General features: G+C 51.0%; 1 protein-coding gene across 1 annotated transcript in view; it reads right to left on the bottom strand.

Annotated features, from left to right (window-relative positions):
- Positions 1 to 20,085, bottom strand: part of Crispld2 (cysteine rich secretory protein LCCL domain containing 2) — a 55,888-nt gene that overhangs the window by 7,861 nt on the left and 27,942 nt on the right. The window contains exons 8-14 of the mRNA XM_087900470.1: positions 19,519 to 19,579; positions 16,220 to 16,286; positions 15,687 to 15,817; positions 14,685 to 14,728; positions 13,652 to 13,724; positions 11,400 to 11,475; positions 5,113 to 5,246 (exon numbers count right to left, since the gene is read on the bottom strand). Of these exons, the coding sequence (XP_087756596.1) occupies positions 5,113 to 5,246; positions 11,400 to 11,475; positions 13,652 to 13,724; positions 14,685 to 14,728; positions 15,687 to 15,817; positions 16,220 to 16,286; positions 19,519 to 19,579 (586 nt within the window). The remainder of the gene's footprint in view (positions 1 to 5,112; positions 5,247 to 11,399; positions 11,476 to 13,651; positions 13,725 to 14,684; positions 14,729 to 15,686; positions 15,818 to 16,219; positions 16,287 to 19,518; positions 19,580 to 20,085) is intronic.

The raw sequence follows: 20,085 nt of genomic DNA, 5'->3' as shown, positions 1-20,085 counted from the left end.
TGACTTGGTAGACCCAAGAGTTTGCCTATTATTCAACTACTGTGTCCTGCAGACCAGGCACATGCCAGGCTCCAGGTTCAGTATGGTGGGGGTGGTAACAAAACAGATGGAGTCTGGCATTCAAGGTGCCTACACCAGACAAACATGCGCAAGGAAATGCCACAGAGTGGTGACTGAGGAAAGAAACAGGCAGGCTGGACCTGGAGCGGGCAATGTCAGGAGGAAGAAGGATGCCTCCGGGGAGACAGCACTTGTCTTCAGATCGGAATGGCAGGAATGATCAGCCACAGGCACACAGGATGCTGGGAAGGCTCAGGGACAGAAGACAGCCAGTGCAAAAGGCCTGGGGTAGAAACGGCCTTTGCAAGTCCCAGGAACAGAAAGGACCACAAGGTGGAAATGCAGGGGTGTGATGGCCGGGATGGGGGGGCGGGCGACTACAGGCAGAGCAGGCATGTCTGGATGCCGACAGGAGGATTTTGTCCCCAGTACAGCAGGAAGTCATGGGTGGGAAGGGGCTCCACAGGAGGCGGGTGCAGCCCAAAGAAGGTGGCTATGGCTGTTCTCAAAAAGGAAGCAACCTGAGGGACCTGCTGGGAGCCTAAGGAATTGTGCAAAGGTGTTCCTCATTTGCTTAGTGCAATCAGAACAAGGAAGGAAACAGCTGCATATGAGGCCATCTGGTAAACAATGAGGCCATCCTGGTAAACAAACAGCTGTCTGCCTGCCACGTGAGTGAGTGTCCCGTGCCACCCAGAAGGCAGTCTGGTGAAGCATGTCCAGTAGGGCTACACAGTGAGACCCTGCCGAAAAAATAAAAAATTATTTCCACTCCCAGAGCCAAGAGATGGCTCAGGAGGTAAAAGAGCTAGCCACAGGAGCCTGAAAACCTGAGTTTGATCCCTGGAAACCAAGTAAGAAGCCGGTGCTCTGGGATTCATCTGGAACCCCTGCACTCCTGCCGCTAGATGGAAGGTAGAGAAAGAAGTCTCTGGAAGGTCACAGGCCAGCTAGTCTGGAGTACCCTACTCAGCAGAAACAAGTGAGGCCCTGACTCAAAAGGAAAGAACTGAATCCCGACATTTATCCTCTGGCCACACACACACACACACACAGAGAGAGAGAGAGAGAGAGAGAGAGAGAGAGAGAGAGAGACAGAGAGAGAGAGAGAGAGACAGAGAGAGAGACAGAGAGAGAGACAGAGAGAGAGAGAGAGAGAGAGCGAGCGCCTAATTTTACTGCCTCTTAAAAACCTCTTAGTTCCACCAGGCAGTGGTGGCGCACGCCTTTAATCCCAGCACTCCGGAGGTAGGTGAATCTCTGTGAGTTGAGGCCAGCCTGGTCTATAAGAGCTAGTTCCACGACAGCCTGGATAGCTATAGCAAAACCCTATCTCAAAAAACCACCACCAACAAAAAACAAAAACAAAAACTCTTGGATCCTCTGAAGGAGAAAAAGGGGGGGGAGGTGCAGGGAGGCCCTCTTGAAGGCCAGGGCACAGCTGCTGAGAGATGTCTGGGGAATCAGGCCTTCCTCAGGGCAGGAGGGGCAGCCCAGCAGAGTTTCCTTCTAAGAGGACAAGCTCTTGCCATCTGGAACCTTCCAGCAGAGCCTGGAGTGAGAGAGGGAACAGCTGGTTCCGGAGCAGCACGGCCTGTGCCTCTATGGGTTGGCGGCTGGCCTCAGGGAATCATAGAATCCTGGGACACAGAGAGGTCCATGACTCTGGCCATGGGAAGGTGGGGTTCTGTTCTTATTGCTAAGAGATACTGAAGATGGGCCTGGTGGAACAGGCCTGTGCTCCCAGCTACTCAGGAGGTTGTAGCTGAAAATCCTTGGTTCAAACTCTATCTGGGCTCAGAGCGTGTTCCAGCTCAATCCGTGAAACTTAGTGAGACCCTGTCTCAAAAATAAAATGCAAAAAGACAGGTTGGAGATGTGGATCAGCAATAAGAGTGCTGGCCTAGCATGGGACACTGGGTTCCATCCCAGTCTAATAAGGAAGGGAGGGAGGAAAAAGAGAAAGGAGGAGGCCCTGACTGGCTCTAGGAACATATATGCAGCTCTCTCCTGGGTAGACAGGTGTGCCCAGCCCTGTGACCATCCCAGGAATGTTTCTGTCGTGTGGTCTAAGAAGATCCCTGAGTGCCTGCTCTCTCTGAGGATGTGGCTTAGCCAGCCTAGGCCCCACATCTGAGAGAGAACAGACTGTCCCGCAGAGTCTCACTTCTACCCACCCACCTTTCACAACTTCCAGGAAACCTCCTTCTCCAAGAAACTGTTGTGAAATCAAAACTGTCACACCAGCCAGTGCGAGCGGCACCCCATGCCACTCAGGATTTAAAATGCCACTTTCCAAGCTAGGAGTGGTGGCATGGGCCTATATAATTCCAGAATTTGGGAAGTGGGGGCAGGAAGATTAGAAATTCAAGGTTATCCTCAGCTACACAGTAAGTTGGAGGTCAGCCTGGCTCACGTGAGACCCGATCTCAAATAAACAAAATGAAAATAACAGGGGCTGGGGAAATGGCTCAGCAGGTGGAGGCACTTGCTGCCAAGCCCGATGACAAGAATTCCATCCCTGGGACCCACGTGATGGAGGAGAGAGCTGACTTTTGAAAGTGGCCCCTGACCTCCTCATACTGCTGGGGCACATACGAATGTACACACACACAATAAACATAAAAATAAATAGTTATTTCAATTAGGACTAAAACGATGTTTGAAAAACACTGGCCACCGAATGTCCTATGCCTTAATGACCATTGGGACTATCTGTGACTGTGCTCCAGAGTCTCAGCAACCACTGGGAACAGACCTGCCCTCTGACTTTGACCAGTTCCTGCCACTCACTGGGTCTGGTTATAGAGACCCGCCAACCACATCACTTCATGTATCAAGGGTCGCTGAGGTCTTTAGACACAAGAGGAGGCCAGGGCACTGCCACACTCAAAGACAGGGTCTCTGCTGCAGCCTCATTGCCAAGGAGGGCCCAGGGATCCCAGTCCTCTGCCCTGCATGTCACTTCTGTCTGTTCCTACCGGGTGAGCAGGCCTGCACCACAGGACAAAGGTCCTATGTCATGCTCCTTGCTGGGTCCAGTGCCTGGGACTGCAAGGGCTTCCCATATGGAGGAGGCCCCATTGGTGAGTAGGGAGTAAAGAGCACACACCTTTAATCCCAGCACTCAGGAGGCAGAGGCAGACAGATCTCTGTGAGTTTGAGATCAGCCTGGTCTACAGAGCGAGTTCTAGGACAGCCAGGATTACAAAGAAACCTTGTCTTGGAAAAACAAAACAAAAGTCCACTGGTGTCAGGAAGAGGGATTGTGTGTGTGAGGGCTTTGCACCCCTCTGAGAGCCAATTCACGTGGGTGTTTTCTGAACTAGAGCCATCTGGCTCTGTGAAAAGGACCCAGTGTCTTAGGGTTTGGAACAAACCAGAGAGTCATGTGAGCAGCCACAGCCACTGGACCCCATCATCCACTTACTGGAGGCCACCTGCTCCAGCTTTTGTTTCCCAACCAGAACCTTCTCTCCTGGAGGGAAGAAGGAGCCTCATAAGGCTTAGGAAGATCCTGAGAGGTACAGGATTCACGAGGCCCCTCCCACAGCCTGGGAGAGAGACAGACCTGGGACACGTGGAAACACAAGAAGCAACTAACTGTCCACAGCCTCAAGAGACAACAAGCGTGCTCACAGCTCTGCAGCCTCCAGAATCATGTGGGATAAAGGTCATGGCAGTCAGAGTGTACTAACGTGAACCAGGCCCTCTACTCAGGCCCCTCAAGGGAGGTCTTTAGACAATCCCGCCCATCTTATAGGCCAAGGCTGCAGGGGGTTCACTTCTCTGAAGTTAATGCTCTCGAGAGGAAACTGCAAGTGAAATGGGTCTTCGCAATTCACTTCCACAGAATAGGGTCACATGAACAAAGCAGCCTGGTAGGCTGGAGCAGAGGCTGTTCTGGAGAACATTCTAGAAAGCCATGCCAAGGACTCAGATGTCAGTAAGGGATCTGAGAATGCACCTGGGGTGTGTGCCGGTGTCACACAAGAAGGGTGCTCATCGCTGTGACTCAGGCCTCAAAGTGGAAATGGCCCTAGTGGGAAACTGCCCAGAGCCATGCGCCCCCAGTGCTGCTCCCTACTACAGCCAACAGACACCCCAGAGGCAGGAAGTCAGGTCTGTGGTTGCATAAGAGAAAACCCGGAACAGTCAGCATGACCCTTACTTCCTGCCTGTCACCACCAGGCCCTGTCCCAATGACTCTTGTCTTCAATCCTATGAGGTTAGAGAAGCTGGCAAAACCACCAAACATGGATGCATCTTCAGGGAGGAGGGGGTGTTACAATCACTGGGCACTGTTATGCTCCTATCACAGAGATTAAAAAAAAAATAAACAAAAGTTTAGCAAGACCAGCCTTCAGGCTAAGGCGAGAGACTAGCCTTCAGGCTGAAGTGACAGGCCAGCCTCCAGACACAAGTGATGAAGCTGCCTTCAGGCTGAGGTGATGAAGCCAGCCTTTAGGCTGAGGTGACAGGCCAACCTCCAGATTGAGGTGATGAAGCCAGCCTCCAGGCTGAGGTGACAAGGCCAGCCTTCAGGTTGAGGTGACCATTGCCCAAAGCAACAGGCAGGTGCAGGTTGCAGACAATGCTGGAGATCATGACAGTCTGCAGGGCCCTGCATCTGTATGCAGCTTTCAGAGCTTTGGGGATACTAGACTTTGGTCCTCAAAGTCTTGTGGAATAAATGAGCATGCTCGCACACACACACACACACATACCAATCTACGCATGCACATATACACATACAGACACGTACACCTATACACATATAATGCACATGAGGAGAAAGAGTTAGAAGCCTACATACCCAAAAAAATGTGCAGCAGTTTTTAGATGATGGGCAGCAGACAGATGTTTTGCTTTGGGCATATCTAAACTTTCTACACTTTCCACAAAGCATGTATCAGAAATAGAGAAAGAAAACTTCTGGGAAAACAAAAGAATCAGGAGAGAGAATCCCAGACTCGACCTGGACACTGTGGAGACAAAGAGCGAACCAGCTTTGAAACATAAGGAGCCGCTGGACCCAAGGGCCAGCCCTACCTCTCTGACTGCACCCCATTCCTGAGCGAGCCCACGTAGCTCTTCTTTTTGTCCACGGGCATCACATCTGCGTAGCCGCCGTTCTCGTCGCTGAAGACACCTGCGTGCACAGCTGCCTTGCAAATGCTGGACGTCTGCAAGGACAGGAGGCCGTGGTTAGTGCCAGCACCCAGACACCTGGTGCCGCCTATCACACTGACTCCAGGAAACAGCCCAAACCGCCTTGGCTCCTGAGCGTCCCTCAGAGAACGGCCACTGTCACTCACCCACAAATTCTACTCTCATTCCACAAGTCTGAGCTGTCACTGCGGGGTTTCGGGTCTCAGCAGGTACCAAGCAAAGACCCTGCTTCTATGGAGTTGAGGAAGCGAATAAACACACAAACAGGTTGATGAGGGAAATAAAATTAGATCACAGGAGGCAAATGGGCCAGAAGAGGCTGCTTCAGAGCAGCGCTGGGCAGACTAGCGACAGAGAAGTTCCAGTCACAGTCCTGTGGCTGCTATCTGTAAGCGTGGTGTTCTAGGCAGAGAGAGCCGACTATGCAAAGGCCCTGAGGTAGGAGTGAACACATCATGTCCCAGGAGGAGAAAGGAGGCTAGGATGGCTGGGATGCGTGCTGGGATGAGGGCAGTGTGAACACAGGTGAGCACTCTCGGATCCTCGTACACACTAAGGCTCAGTGTTGGTGTTGGCTGTTCTGGTTTTTAGACCTCAGGTGATGCAGACCCGGTTGATGAGGCTCTGAGTTCAAGCTCATGGGGTCTTAGCACATTGGGTAGAAGACAGGAGGGACACATCCATCTACTTTCCATCCAGAGGCAGGACCATCCAGGGTGATCCCAACTGAGGTCCATTTAAGGCCAAGAACTGCCAAGTCACCTCCACAGCCATGGCCATGGTGTTTTCCTCAGGCTGAGCAGCCTATGTAGATTGTGGATTCCATCTTTTCTTCCTGTGTGCTCCATGGAAATTGAATCTGAAGCCTTGTGTGCACCGACCAATTACCCTGCCTCAGAACTGCACTCCCAAACTGTGGTCTCTGTCTTTGCTGCACCGTGGGACCAACTGCATGCAGTCTCGTCATGAAGATGGTGCCCAGGCATCTTAACCTCCTTCCTGGAGGTCTCGGCTGCACTAGGGCTGAGCCATCTCCAGCCTAGTATGAGAATACGCATGCTATCCCTGAATGACTCTCAGTCCCGGCTGTGGCCTATGATCCCGTTTGTCCTAACGCGGCGGGTGTTAACCATTCTTCCCACTTCTCGGGCCAGCGAGCCTGGCACACAAGGTCAGTCACTTTGCCAAAGCCACTTGAGAACTGTCGACGCCAACTGAAGCCAGGGTGAGGGCAGGGTCTGTTCCTGCGGTCAGCATAACAATTGTCCCCAGAGATGACCACAGCCTAATCCCCAGAGCCGTGAACAGCAAAAGGGGCTTTGCAGATGGGATTAAGTTAAGGAGGTTGGGGGTGGGAGATTACCCGGTTTATCCCAGTGGCCCAGTGACACCACAGAGTCCTGGAACAGGGAGGGGCTCAGAGCTGGAGCGCGTCAGACTCCTCCAGCCATTGCTGACTTTGAATAGAGCAGGAGCCAAGGCACACGGGTGGCCTGGAGAGACCAGCAGAGGCCAGGGCATTGGTCTGTTGGTTGTCCTCTTGCCACACCGAAGGATGGAGTCAGAGACACGCCCCACAGTCTCCGGAGGTGTGCGAATGGAGGCTCACACCAGGGAGTGTCGCCTCCCAGAACCGTGACCAAGGTACTCCTTGGACAGCCTTCTTCAGCCTGGTTGGTGTCCATCTTCCAAAACCACGAGACTCAAGAGTCACTGATGCCTAAGAAGACACGTGGCCATTTTCTCCAGGTTGGCTCGACCATAGCTGTCTTCAGTCAGAGCAGCTGGGATCATTATACGAGAGCATCACGTGATCTGGCATGTGGACATTCCCGAAAGAGGGGAAGGGGGTTCCCAGAACTCTGAGAGACCTCCTTGCTTCTTGAGGTTATTCAGAAGATAAAGAGTTGACTGGTGGGGTCTCTTCCTGTATAATTATGTGCCACCCAGGGGGACTCTTTACTGGTATGTATGGCTGCCTAAACACCTATAACTTCCTGGTGGACTGTGAGTCACCCATAGTGCTGTACGTAACCCCAATAAACTCACTGGTTCATAGGCTGAACCTTGATAGAATTTTTTCTTTGGTCTATGGGCGACCTCTCCACTTTGGGGAATCAACATCACATGGCCTCCTCGGAAAAGCTACCCTCCCCGCTGGCCAGTTAGATCTGCTGTCAAAAGTTCGAGTCCAGGAGTCCTTGAACACTCCCACACCCAAGGCTCAAAAAACTGAAGAGCTGCTCTTTAACATGCTGGGGACATGTCTAGTCTTCTTCAACCAACAAAAGGTGCAAACAGGATGGTTAGCCCCAAGTGGTCCTGGGAAGAGCCTGGGAGACCAGGAAGAGCTGGTGATTGGCAAGGTCTGGCTCCAATCCTGAGCACAGCAGGATGGCTGGTCCTTATGACTTTGTGGAGAAGCATTTTGTTTGTTTGTTTGTTTGTTTTTTTATTTTCTTCCCCTGAAGAAGGATCCACAACTTCCAATGCCCTAAGAGGTTTGTACTTTGTAAGGTTAAGTGGCAACAGATCAAATTTGTCTTCGAGGAGATGCTGGTGACATCAAGCCATCATTCAGTTCCAGAATCCCCAGGAACTACTTCTTGGAGGCGCATTATACAAGTGGAGTATAAATGGCTTATTGTTCTGATTGGCAACTGGCCAATCACTGTGCCTGTCCCCCAGCCATGTTCATCCTGTCTAGGGACTGCTATTTCCAGGAGCAAGGCATCAGCTTCCACTGGGGCGGATGCCAGGAAAGGCCTCCTAGTATCCCCAAGTCCCCTGGGGTTGCACACTCACCCCAAGGGAGGTGTACCTTCCCTGGAGGCCAAGAGGCCAAGGCTGCAGCCTCAGGGACAGCTCTTCACCCCCTCCCTGGAGAAACTCCAGATACCATGACGCCCACATTTCCTGGATGAAGCATTCATGCAAGGCAGGCTGTCCTCACATCTCACGCCTGGAGATGCTCACATCTCCGTCTACTGCTAGACAGACACGTTCTTTCTCCTTTCCTCTCCCCACATCCTTCCTCCCTCTGTCTCTCCTGCCACATGTAGGGGCTGGTCACTGTCTGCTCATGCTGGCGCAACATTAATTCAGGGCCATTTCATAACAACTTCTGTGAGCCTAGAGGCTCATCAGCCAGCCCTGGTGTTTGGGAGCTGTGGGACCCACGATGGCCTGGTGGGAACAGCACAGGTAATACTGGAGCTGTGGCCAGCCTGTCACTTATTCTGACTTCATGGTCCCCCAAGGTAATGGTCATTATCAATCCTTTCCAGCAGATGGGAGGGCCAGGAGCTAAACAACCTACTCACAGTCACTTAGAAGGACGACAGAGCCATGATCCCACAGACAAGGATGGTAAAGCAGAAAGGGCTACTGTGTTTCTCAAAGCAAGGCTCAGAACTGCACACGACCTGGTGCACAGTAACTGTCATAGGCAAAGGCCAGTAACTGCCAAGCCTACTGTCACCATCACCAGGACCCCAAACTCTCAAGGGCTGTCCTTGACCACCGAGGACCTTCAGCAGCAAGTCACAACCACCAACAGCCATGCCCCTTGGAAAGGTTTCAAACACAGGTTCTGCAGCTCTCCTCAGGTCCCCTGGGTCAGGACAGCTGAGGAGGGGGTTGTCCCATCTAAACACTGCTCCTCTCCAGGATCCTGATGCCCAAACAACGGGGGTTTGTCTGAGCAGTAGATGAGGCCAGAAGGATGGGTAAAGGAAACTGAGGCTCAGTGGGAAAAGACATCCACATGGGTAACTCCCCCGGCTGGGGCCAGCTCGGGCCTCCTGACCTTGGCTCTGCTGTCTGAGCCACACCCGGACAATCCTGCTTGTAGCTCACCACAAAGGGAGCTGCCGCCAGGACAGGCACTCTGCTAAAAGGCTGTATCCGTGGCACTCGGAGGCCCTTCAAAGGTCTGGAGACTACACTCCCAAAATAAATCTCTTAGCTAAACAGACATTTTCCAAGAGGCAGCATCATTTCCCAGAATACAAAGTGACCTAGAAACACAGGCCAGCAGTGCCTGGGGATGGAGACACAGGCTTCCTCCATTCTCCTGCCTACAGCTCTCTCTCCATCTTCATCCCCTGACACACACACACCTTTCTGCTTTCTCCTTCCTTACTACCTTCTTTACAAAGGGTTTTTAGCATCAATGACTACAGTATTATTATTTTTTTTGGATGTTGTTCAATACTAAGCCATCACTATGTGCCAAGCCAGAAGCCCTGCCACTTCCAAGACTTATAGTTCAAGTGGATACACTCATTAAAGGCTTCCTTCACACACGTGCCTGCTCCTGTGGGTGGAGGTACAGGTAAGTAGACAGAGGCAGAATAAGAAGAAAGGGAGCATGCAAACCCATCTTATCTCTCTATGTGTTCACTGTGGGTTTGAGCCAGTCTGTTCTAAGCCTTAATCCCCTCCCCCTTTGCAAAATGATAAGGATTCTTAAACAGGTGTTTTTTTTTTTTTAAAAAAAAAAAACTTGAAACACAGCAGGTACTAAAGAAAAAGCTTTGTGGTCTTACTATCACATAGCTCCATGTAGGAAGAAGAGAATGGAGCACCCAAGTTTCTGATTTCTAAATTTTTTTTGCTTTATGTGCTTAATTGCCATGTTATTTTGTGCATACAGACTTGATTTTTATATCTTCGTAAACTGTGTCTCTTGTGCTTTTGCATGAAGAATCGTTCTGTTCTGTTCAGTACATTTAACTTTGGTCAGCTAATAGTATGCAACTTTTTAAATGGCTTGTATCTGGTTGAAATAGTTTTGTCCAGTCTTTTATTTTGAAAACATTTTAAAATCACAATCTGGAGCTTATTTTATTTTTTTTCTCATTTCTTTGTTCTTTTTTTTATTTTCCTTTTAGTTTTGAGGACGGAACTCGGGGCTTCATATTAGGTAAACCACAGCAATCGATGCATGGTATTTTACTTCTTCAGAAAAATTGTAACATTTAGAACTTCATCTCAGCTAAACAACTTTCCAGACTCTTTTTTTTTTCTTTTAAGGCTCATAAAGAAAAAAAAAAGACAAGAAGAAAAGCTTAGTCATGAAGGAGGCCACTGTGGCCTTATGGAACCAAGTGACTTCACGGTTACAGGAATCTGGGACAATTGAAGGCAGATGGAAGCAAAGATGGCGGTGGTGAGGGTAGAGGACCATTAACAGGATGGGGAAAGTGTGAGCGATGCGTTAGCTGGAGACAGATGGTATGACCAGCTGGCAGGTTTTCGGGCTAGTAGATACCCTGGGCTGGAACAAGTCTGGCTGGCTCTGGGATTTCCACTCACGAAGAGGAAAAGAACTCCTCAGAGGAGCCTCAGCCTGTGGGCTGCTGGGATGGGGGGTGGGCTCGAACCTTCTGGGTCACTGTGTCCCTAAGCCCCGGACACCAGAGGGAACACACTGAGCTCTGAAAACCAACTTAGGAAAACTGAGCCTTCACATCTGGGTTAGGAGGGAAGAGAGGAATGGAAAGGTGGTTGTACTGGCTAGTTTGCTGTCAACTTGACACAATCTAGCGTCATCTGAGCAGAGGGACTCTCGACTGAGAAAATGCCTCCATCCGGTTGGCCTGTGGGTAAGTCACTCGGTCTTTTCCTTGACTAATGATGGACGGGGGAGGGACCAGATCACTAGGGTCAGTGCCACTCCTGGGCAGGTGCTCCTAAGCCATGAGAAAGCGAGCAAGCGAGCAAACCACCAGGAGCCAGGCAGTAAACAGTGGCCAGTCAGCTCTTGCCTCCAGACACCTGTCCTAGCTTTTCTCAGGGACAGTGTGAACTCTGAGAGCTGTGAGCTGAAATAAACCCTCTTCTCCCCAACTGGCTTTTGGCAGCCAAAGAAACCCTAACTATGTCAGTGATTGAATATCTGAGAGAGCGAAGCTATGAAACAAACACAAAGACCTTCAAATCATGAAGGGCCTTCCAAGTGTGGGGAGACAGTCTAGGGCTTCCATTCATAAAGACAGACCGTGGGAGTCCGACCCCTCTATGGATGGAACACTGGAGCCATGGCTGTAGCCACAGGTGGGCTAAGTGTAACCAGAGGCTACGGCATGGGATCTCAGGTCATAGCTTCCACACCTTGGGACAGGGTTTCTGAGGTGGCCGCTGAGCAAGCTGGCCCTACTCACGTCAGCGTAGATGTTGGTTCCGAACACAGGGGCCCAATAGGATGGCTCTTCTCCGCAGCGTGCAGGACACCGAACTCTGGAAATGAGAAGGAATTCTATGGAGGACCAGCAGAAGATGCGTCCTGGCCTCACCCCTTGTCTGAGTTTTCAGATTCACAGTCTTTAGATGAGGAAGCAAAGCTACCGTACTCTCTTGCTTTCTCTCATCACATTTTTATCTGCTCTGTGTACATGTGTGTGTGCGTGCACGTGTGTGTGCATGTGTGTGTGTGTGTGAACTCTGACATGCCATGGCACATGTGTAGAGATCGGAGCTCAAGCTGCAGGAGTCTGCTCTGGCACCCCATGGGTCCTGGGGAGCGAGCTCAGGTTGTCAGGCTTGGCAACAAGAGCCCTCACCCCTTGAGCCATCTTGTTAGTCTCCAGCTTGCTCTTTACAGACAACACAGAGGCCTGGGAATCATGGCTCAGGGGTGGAACATTTCCTTGTACACCTAGGGCCAAGGATCTAGCCCAGCACTGACTAAAGCAAAGGAGACAATTGTCGTTCTCCCGCCACCCCCCCACACACACACCATGGCTGTGAGAAACACATCCTTGTCTTTGTTTAACCATGCATATAGAACTTGAAAATCCCATGGAAACGGTTCCAAAGAAATAAAGCAGAGGAATTAGGCCCCAGGAGAGAGAGGCAGGTTGGGCTGTGGGATTGCACCTTCCTTTCCTGGGTGTTGGCGGGGTGTGCCGTGGGTGCAGAACATAGATCGTTATCAGTGAGTTTTCCCTATGCGGGAAGGAAGGGTGGAGGGCCCTCACCTCAGTGACTCAGAATATTCCAAGAATGGCACAGAAAACTTGAGGCAGAAAGGGTTAGATTGCCATGGTGGCCTCAGCCCAACTGATGGCCCCAGGGAAGAAGAGGGCTCCTCAGACTGGAAATGCGTGGGCCCAGGTGACTGGCAAGCCCCATGTCAGGAAGAAAAGCATGAACTTTGCCTTAGAAAAGGCCTTTTGTGTCTGTTTGGAACAGTTTACCACAGGCTGAGCCCAGGGACCACAAAGCCAAGATGGCGGCTGAAAGCCACCTGGCCCAGAGACAGGCAGGATGCTTGGCAGGAAAGAAGCCAACCAGCCAGACTGAGGCAGTTCCTGAAGAGGAAGGGAAGGAACAGGCAGGGAAACAGTGTGTGTGTGCATGTGTGTGTGTGTGTGTGTGTGTGTGTGTGTGTGTGTGTATGTGCTGTGTGTGTGTTTATGTGGTCTGTGTGTGGTGTATAGGTATGTGGTGTGTGTATAATATGTGTGGTGTGTGTATGTGTGTATGTGTCTTTGTGGTATGGTATGTGTATAGTATTGCGTGGTATGGGGTGTGGGAGGGTATGTGTTTTATGTATGTGTGTTTGTGGTGTGGTATGTGTGGTATGTGTTGTGTATAGGATGGAGTATGTTTTAAAAAACAGTTTAAGAGTCTAAAAACTCTCAAACCTGCTCCTGGTGGTGTCGGGCCAGAAAGCAGCCTGGGCATGTGGACCCTGCCCTTTCCCTCTGTTTCCGTAACACTCAAGAAATCCACTAAATTGCTGCGATGTTTTCTTGACTGCTTGAACCAGAGTTGTCTCCATAACAGCATCCTCGCAGGCTCTCCCCTGTGCAGACCCCCGGGTTCTACCCACTGTCCCTTCCAGAATCTATTCTCCAGGCCCCAGGGCTCCCAGGACGGCATATCACCCGCACTAGAGGTGGCTGTCCAGCTCAGGGTGCTGGATATGCACCGCACCGCACCACACCACAGCGACGGTGGGGCTGAGCTCTGCTCTGGCCAAAGGTCATCTTCTCTTTGCTGTATTATCTGACAGGGGAGCAACTTGTAACCAGCAGGCAAATCCAGGCTCTGCTGCATCCAGGAGGGGGGCATTTCTGTGTCCCCTTCCAAGGGGCTCTGGGGGACCTTTAGAGACATGGGTCCCCAGGACAAGAAGAGCCCTCTGTGGTGAGTAAAGACTCAGTCAGACACAATGGCTTTGTTATCTTCACCAAAACTGGATAGAGAAGTTCCCAAGTCCAAAGTTCTCTCCACTGAGGCTCTGGTGTCTGGGGAGGGCCCCACTTACGGTGGGAGTTAAATATCTCCAGCTTAGATAGAGGGCTGACTTCTGCGTCCAGCCCTGCACAGAGCCTTCTACACATGCCTGACAGAGGGGAGGCAGGCCTGCAGGAAGACACTTCAGGCGAGGGGCATCTGTTCCTCTTACCTCGGGCAGTGAGTGGCCGGCTTCTCAAAGGGACAGAGCTGCGCAACTGTGGTGTGGCAGTCCACACTCTGCTCTGAGGACAGGAGACAAAGTGTCGGGTCAACAGAGTGGAGACAGCCCCACAGCCCAATGTGTCTGCCCGTGTGTACCTCTCCCTTGGTCTCTCCATGAGAGAATCCCATGCTGCCATTTGAAAACTGATGCTTGCTTTCAAAACCTGCCCCCTGTTCTGCCATCTTTGACCATCCCAGGCGTAATTCTATGTCTACCCACAGGGAAGCTGGGGGACACTAGTGGCCACACTGGCCCAATCGCTAGCTCCTGCCTCAGTTTCTCATCTCCCTGGCATCTGCCCCTGCCAGGACAGTGATTCCGCCCATCAAGGCCTTTGACCGGCGGACCTGACACTGACCATGTCTATGGTATTCAGGTGGCAGCCATGCCCCTGTGTTTCTGGCTCAGCCATTTATAGCCAAGTTCAAAGCTAAATATTCTTAGAAACCAGTGAGAGAGCAGGTGGTGGTGGAGCAGAGGCAGGCGGATTGCTGGGTTCCAGGTCAGCCTGGTCTACAGAGTTAGTGTCAGGGCAGCCAGGGCGACACAGAGAAACCCTGTCTTGGAAAAACCAAAAAAGAAAAAATAAATAAAGAAAAAGAGAAGGAAGGAAAGGAGGGAGGGAGGAAGAAAGGGAAGGGAGAGGGGAAAGGAGGGAAAGAAGGAAGGAAGGGAGGAAGGGAGGGAGGAAGGAAGAAAAGGAAGGAGAGAGAGAGAGAGAGAGAGAGAGAGAGAGAGAGAAGAGAAGAGAAGAGAAGAGAAGAGAAGAAAAGAAAAGAAAAGAAAAGAAAAGAAAAGAAGAGAAAAGAAAAGAAAAAGAAGCCAGGGAGAAAAACGCCCTCTCCTGACAGCCTTTCTTAGGAACAATGGTGCAGGCTGAAATGATAACTACAAAACAAAGATGAAGAAAGGGAGATTTCCTGGGAAACCCCAGGCTCCGTACACATCATCCTTCTCCCTCGGGGCCTGGCTGGCTTACCTTTTACTTTGGACACCGTGAAGGAGCTAGAAGGCTTGTATTTGCTGGAAAGGAAAACATGAGTCAGGGCATTCTGAGTACTAACAGCCCACATGCCTCACACTGCCTGAAGCTTAGACTATTCCAGAGTGGGACTGCATGGCGTTTTTGTTTACTTGTTTGTTTTGTATTTCAAGAAAAGGTTTCTCTGTGTAACAACCCTGGCTGTCCTGGAACTCACTCTGTAGACCAGCCTGGCCTCGAACTCACAGAGGTCCTCCTGTCTCTGCCTCCCAAGAGCTGGAATTAAAAGCATGCACAACTACTGCCCAACCAGAACCCTTCTTAGAATAATACACTTTTTTTTTTGGTTTCTTTATGTATGTTTCAGGAGGATTAGAGGTCACTGAAGTGTGGGCTAGCCTCAAACTCACGGTGATCCTGCTTCAGACAGAATAAAGGTTTTTAAATGCATAATATGAAGCAGAGCCAGTGGTCAGAAGGCTAGAGACGTAAGATCCAGAACGTCACCAGGTGGCCCAACCCTCGGAGACCTCTGACTGAATCAGCTGGCAGCCGGGAGTTAGTCAACTGTGCTGCATGGGGTGGCTTTTGTTTTCCTGTTTTCTTAGACTATTGCCAGAGTTTCGATAACATGTGGGGATGACAGTGTGCTTGTGAGGGGTGGGAAGGGGTGTGTGCTTGTGGGCTGCACATCAAGTGTGTGCACACATGTGTGAAGACTGGAGATCAGCCTCAGGCACCATTCACGGTTTTTTTTGGGGGGGGGCTCTTACTTGCCTGGAACTCAGCAAGTAGGCTAGGTTGCCACTGAGCGCCCCAGTGCCAGGATTACAAGTACACACCCCACACAGGGCTTTTTACACAGGCCCTGGGGTTTGCACGGTAAGCACTTTATCAACTGAGCCATCTCCCTGGCCCTCAACACCACTTCTACAATAAGAGAACACTGTCAGGATGTCTCCCTCTGCCCCTCCATCCCATAGAGAACAGGGCAGGTACCTCAGGGACTCCATGCCATTTTTTTGAGATTTGACAAAGAAGGGGACCATCCCGTTCCTGGTGACATCCACCAGGCCACCTTGATCATCGATGACGCCATGATGGACAGCAGCCCGGCATATGCTGGAGGACTACAGAGCAGAGAAGAGAACACAGATGTAGTGTTCCTCTCCCAGAACCATCTGAGGCTCTTGACCCCAGCCAACCAAAAGTCAAAACGTTGGACCAAAATACACCCCACCCAACCATCCATTCACGGCTGTCCTTAGCCCCACCCTTGTTCCTGGAGGGCTGAAGAGCTCATCCTAGCTGCATTAAGCCCTTTTAGCCAAGCATGTTGACTCCAGTCCCACAGTGATATTCAGTCCTAGTTCCCAGGAGTGGCTTCAGCAGCTTTTGAGCCACTAGACTATGCAGATGGGTCCATTCAGATGGTCCAGGTTGAGTAAGAACAGAACATGAATCTCATTTGCTTTAAGCTACCTGGTGGGGGTTTCCCATGTGCTGGGTACAGAAACACTGGCCACACTCACACTCTCATAAAACAGAGATCCAAAAATCTTCGCCTTGTTGTTCCGACAGCCTGCGGGGCACTGGTACCTGATGGGTGGGAAAAAAGCTCATTGGTGAGAGAGCCCAGTGACGCTGCCGTGTTTCCTCACTAGCTTTCTTACTGAATTCAGAAATGTCACTGATGGATCCCACTGCTATGAACAATTATGTGTGCTTCTGTGTGTACGTGTTGTGGGCGTGGATGCCAGCAGATGTCGGAGAGCTATGTGTGCTTCTGTGTGTATGTGTTGTGGGTGTGGGTGCCAGCAGATGCTGGGAGAAAGAGGGCAGAATGAGGGAGAAAGCATGGAGCCACCAGAGATAGACACTGGGAACTTTACCCGGTAAGCCACAGCCACATGGCAATATACAGACTAATAGAAATGGGTTAAATTAATATGTAAGAGTTAGCCAATAAGAAGCTAGAGCTAATGGGCCAAGCAGTGATTTAATTAATACAGTTTCTGTGTGATTATTTCGGGTCTAAGCTAGCTAGGCAGCCGAGAACCAACAAGCAGCCCCCTCCAACAATTATGTAGTTGAGACTGGCCTCAAATATGTGATGATCTTCCTGCCTCTGCTCCTCAGTGTTAGGATGACAGGCATACAGTACCCAGTGGGGGGGTGCAGGAGAATGGTAGCCAAAGGTCAGTGTTGGCTGTCTTCCTTGACCACTCTCCATCATATTTTTCTGAGACAAGTCTCTCTCTGAACCTGGAGTTCACCAGTTAGGTAGGTGGACTAGTAGTCGGTAAATCCTCGCAATTCCCCGTCTGTGTTTCCTCCCTCCAGCCCCGGGGTTACAGACCCAGTTTTGTCATGGATGCTAAAACTCTGGTTCTCACATGTTACAGAACAAGCCTTCACCTGTACGGAGTCATCTCCCCAGCCTGAGGTTTGTGGTTGTTTAATGAAGTTAACAGAGCAATGAAGTTCCTGTTCACCACAGACTAAAGTCTAACCTATAGGAATGCTGTCAAGTTCATGTCCACAGACCCTGCAACTTCCCTTGTACCTGCCAGGTAAAAAGTCAGCAAGTTCGCAGAGTGGTGGAGGCACACACCTTTAATCCCAGCACTCAGGAGGCAGAGGCAGGCGGATTTCTGAGTTTGAGACCAGTCTGCTCTACAGGGTGAGTTCCAGGACAGCCAGGGCTACACAAAGAAACCCTGTCTTGACAAATCACAACCAAAACCAAAACCAAAAAAAAAAAAAAGTCAGTAAGTTACCCAACTGTTCATCAAGTATACCGGGACTCGTAAGGACTAGACAGATGGCAGCAGGTGACAAAGGCACAGTCAAACATAGCTTTGTGTCACCGTGTGTCAGCTTGTTATGTAGCTACTCAAAAAGTGGAGGGTCTGAGGAATGCTGGTGGATTCTGGAGAATAATCAGTGAACACGTGAGCAGGACTGGCCTCAGCCACATGGATAAAAAGGGGGGCATGCGAAGCCGAGGGGGTTTGAGGGTGCTTAGATTTTTTAAGGAATTATTGTTTTATGCATTACACAATGAATTAAAATGCCTTTTAAAGCCAGGGGTTGTGGGGGAAGCCTCACGGATGTTACTTCTATGGTGAGGCCAGGCTGCCATCGTTTATGATTTGGGTTGAGTTACCTTGGCTGCCCAGAGGCCTCTGGAGCCGCTGTAGAGAGACCCACAGCTTCGTCCTGCCCAGGGAATGCCACCTCACCATCTTCTGAGCTTAGACGGCTCCAGAGCACTCGTGAAATGTGGTCTAAACATACCTGCTCTCTACCCAGTTCACCCAGTGCAGACGGTGGATGCCGCCTTGGGTTTGGGTGTGGTCATTCCCCCACCACATCTGGCTTGTGTCTCTAACACTCAGTGGCTTCCTCCCACAGGACAGTCCTACACAGACGTCCATAACTGAGCAGGGCACCCAATGGGTGTGCCCGTGAGACAGCCACATCCTGGCTACTGTTTCATGTCGCTCCATGTGTGAATGAAGGCCTCTCCCACAGAATGGACTCCATCCAGGTCCATTGGGTGATATGGAGAAGCCACCTTCTCCTTCCAGCCCCAAAGAATTCCACTCAGCTCTTGGTGGACTCAGACTGTGCCGGCAGCCCTGGGCAGAGGCCTTCAGCGACACTCTCCAAATGCTCCCCTAGACGAGGCTAACATCCCTCAGGGAACAGGGCTCATGTTCTGCCTAGGGAGGGCATCCTGCTAAATCCTTAGAGACTGCAAGCTGCTGATTAAATTCCAGGTAGTTTGAAATCAGCCCTAATGGCAGGATTTACACCAAGGCGTCAGTCACAAACTCAAATGAGAGCCTGTTCGCCGGTGTCCATCAGGGTTGAGATACACTGGCTACAATAAGAGATTTCATGTCAACTACTCCCATAATGCACTGCAAGTCCTTCCCCCCACCCCCGCAGGGTGTAGCAGCCTCTCTGGATCAGAGACAAAGTACTTGGCAGTAATGAGTGCCCAGCAGGGTTATTTTAGGATACCCTGGTTATTTTAGGATACCATCCCCAGTTTTGGTTGTCCCCCACTGGCATTTGGTAGAGATCAAGGTCTTGGAGGTTGCTCAAAATTCTCTAATATACAGGGTATCCCACCTTAATAATGTCTTAATGTCTCATGTACCCTAGGAGCAACAGTTGAGAAACTCTGGTGACATATAACAGAGACAGACCATTCGTCAGTCAATCTGAGGTGGTGGTCAGGGGTAACAGTGGGTGTCATGGTTGGGAGACAGCAGGATGCCACACCCAGGAGGACTGAGACGTGTCATGGTCAGTCTAATTAGCACATGGCATGTATGGTACCTTCTAGCTGAGTCGGTGTATGGTGTGCTAACAGTGTGAGTACCGTTGCCCCATGCAATGGGAGGCTCAGAGAAGGCAGCAAGGCTTTAGCAGATAAGGTGACTGACTGTGTCTCAGGAGGGTCCCAAAGGCAGCTAGCTCAGCCTAGTCCAGCTCAGCCCAGCCCAGTTCAGCCCAGCCCAGCCCAGCTCAGTCTAGCCCAGCTCAGCCCAGCCCAGCCCAGCCCAGTACCGCCCAGTCCAGCCCAGCCCAGTCCCGCCCAGTCCAGCCCAGCCCAGCTCAGTGTAGCCCAGCTCAGCTCAGCTTAGCTCAGCCCAGCCCCGCCCAGCTCAGCTCAGCCCAGTTCAACCCAGCCCAACCCAGCCCAGCCCAGCCCAACTCAGCTCAGCCCAGCTCAGCCCTGCCCAGCTCAGCTCAGCCCAGTTCAGCCCAACTCAGCTCAGCCCAGCCCAACTCAGCTCAGCCCAGCCCACCTTACCTGTTACATGTGGATCCCTTGCACGTGTCCTTCATCTTGGTGTCACAGCGGACCACTTGGGCTAGGAGAGACATGGGAATGGGACTATGAGACCAGGAGGGTAAAACTGAGTTAGAAGACCCCTCCCCCATGCCAAGGGACTTTCTGGAATGCTCTGAAATCCGCACTATCACTAGAGAAAGAGCAATGCCTCCTGGCTCTGGGCTTCTATGGCTTGAACAGCAGAAATAAATAGACTTCATTTCTGTTTTTTTATTGTCATTTTTTAAAAGACAGATTTTCACTATTAGCCCAGGCTGGCCTCAAACTTGAAATTCTCCTGCTCAGTATGCTGGGATGACAGGCCTCCAGCACTATGCCCAGCTCCAGAGACAGTTGCGACTTTACACAAGTTACTTTCTACTGAGATCCAACTACTACCCTCAAGCTGGGGAGACGGCCGGAGCAGAGGGGCAGTGACCACCTTCAGAAGGCTCTTGTGAGCATTTCAAATTAAAAAGTCACATGACTATAAAGGTTGCCTGACACAAACTCAATCCCCATAGCTCCTCCTGGCTCTGAGTAACA

Source organism: Myodes glareolus, chromosome 22 (genome assembly GCF_982192425.1).
Source record: "Myodes glareolus chromosome 22, mMyoGla1.1, whole genome shotgun sequence".
Taxonomy (NCBI): domain Eukaryota; kingdom Metazoa; phylum Chordata; class Mammalia; order Rodentia; family Cricetidae; genus Myodes; species Myodes glareolus.
This window is presented reverse-complemented; position numbering and strand designations above follow the sequence as displayed.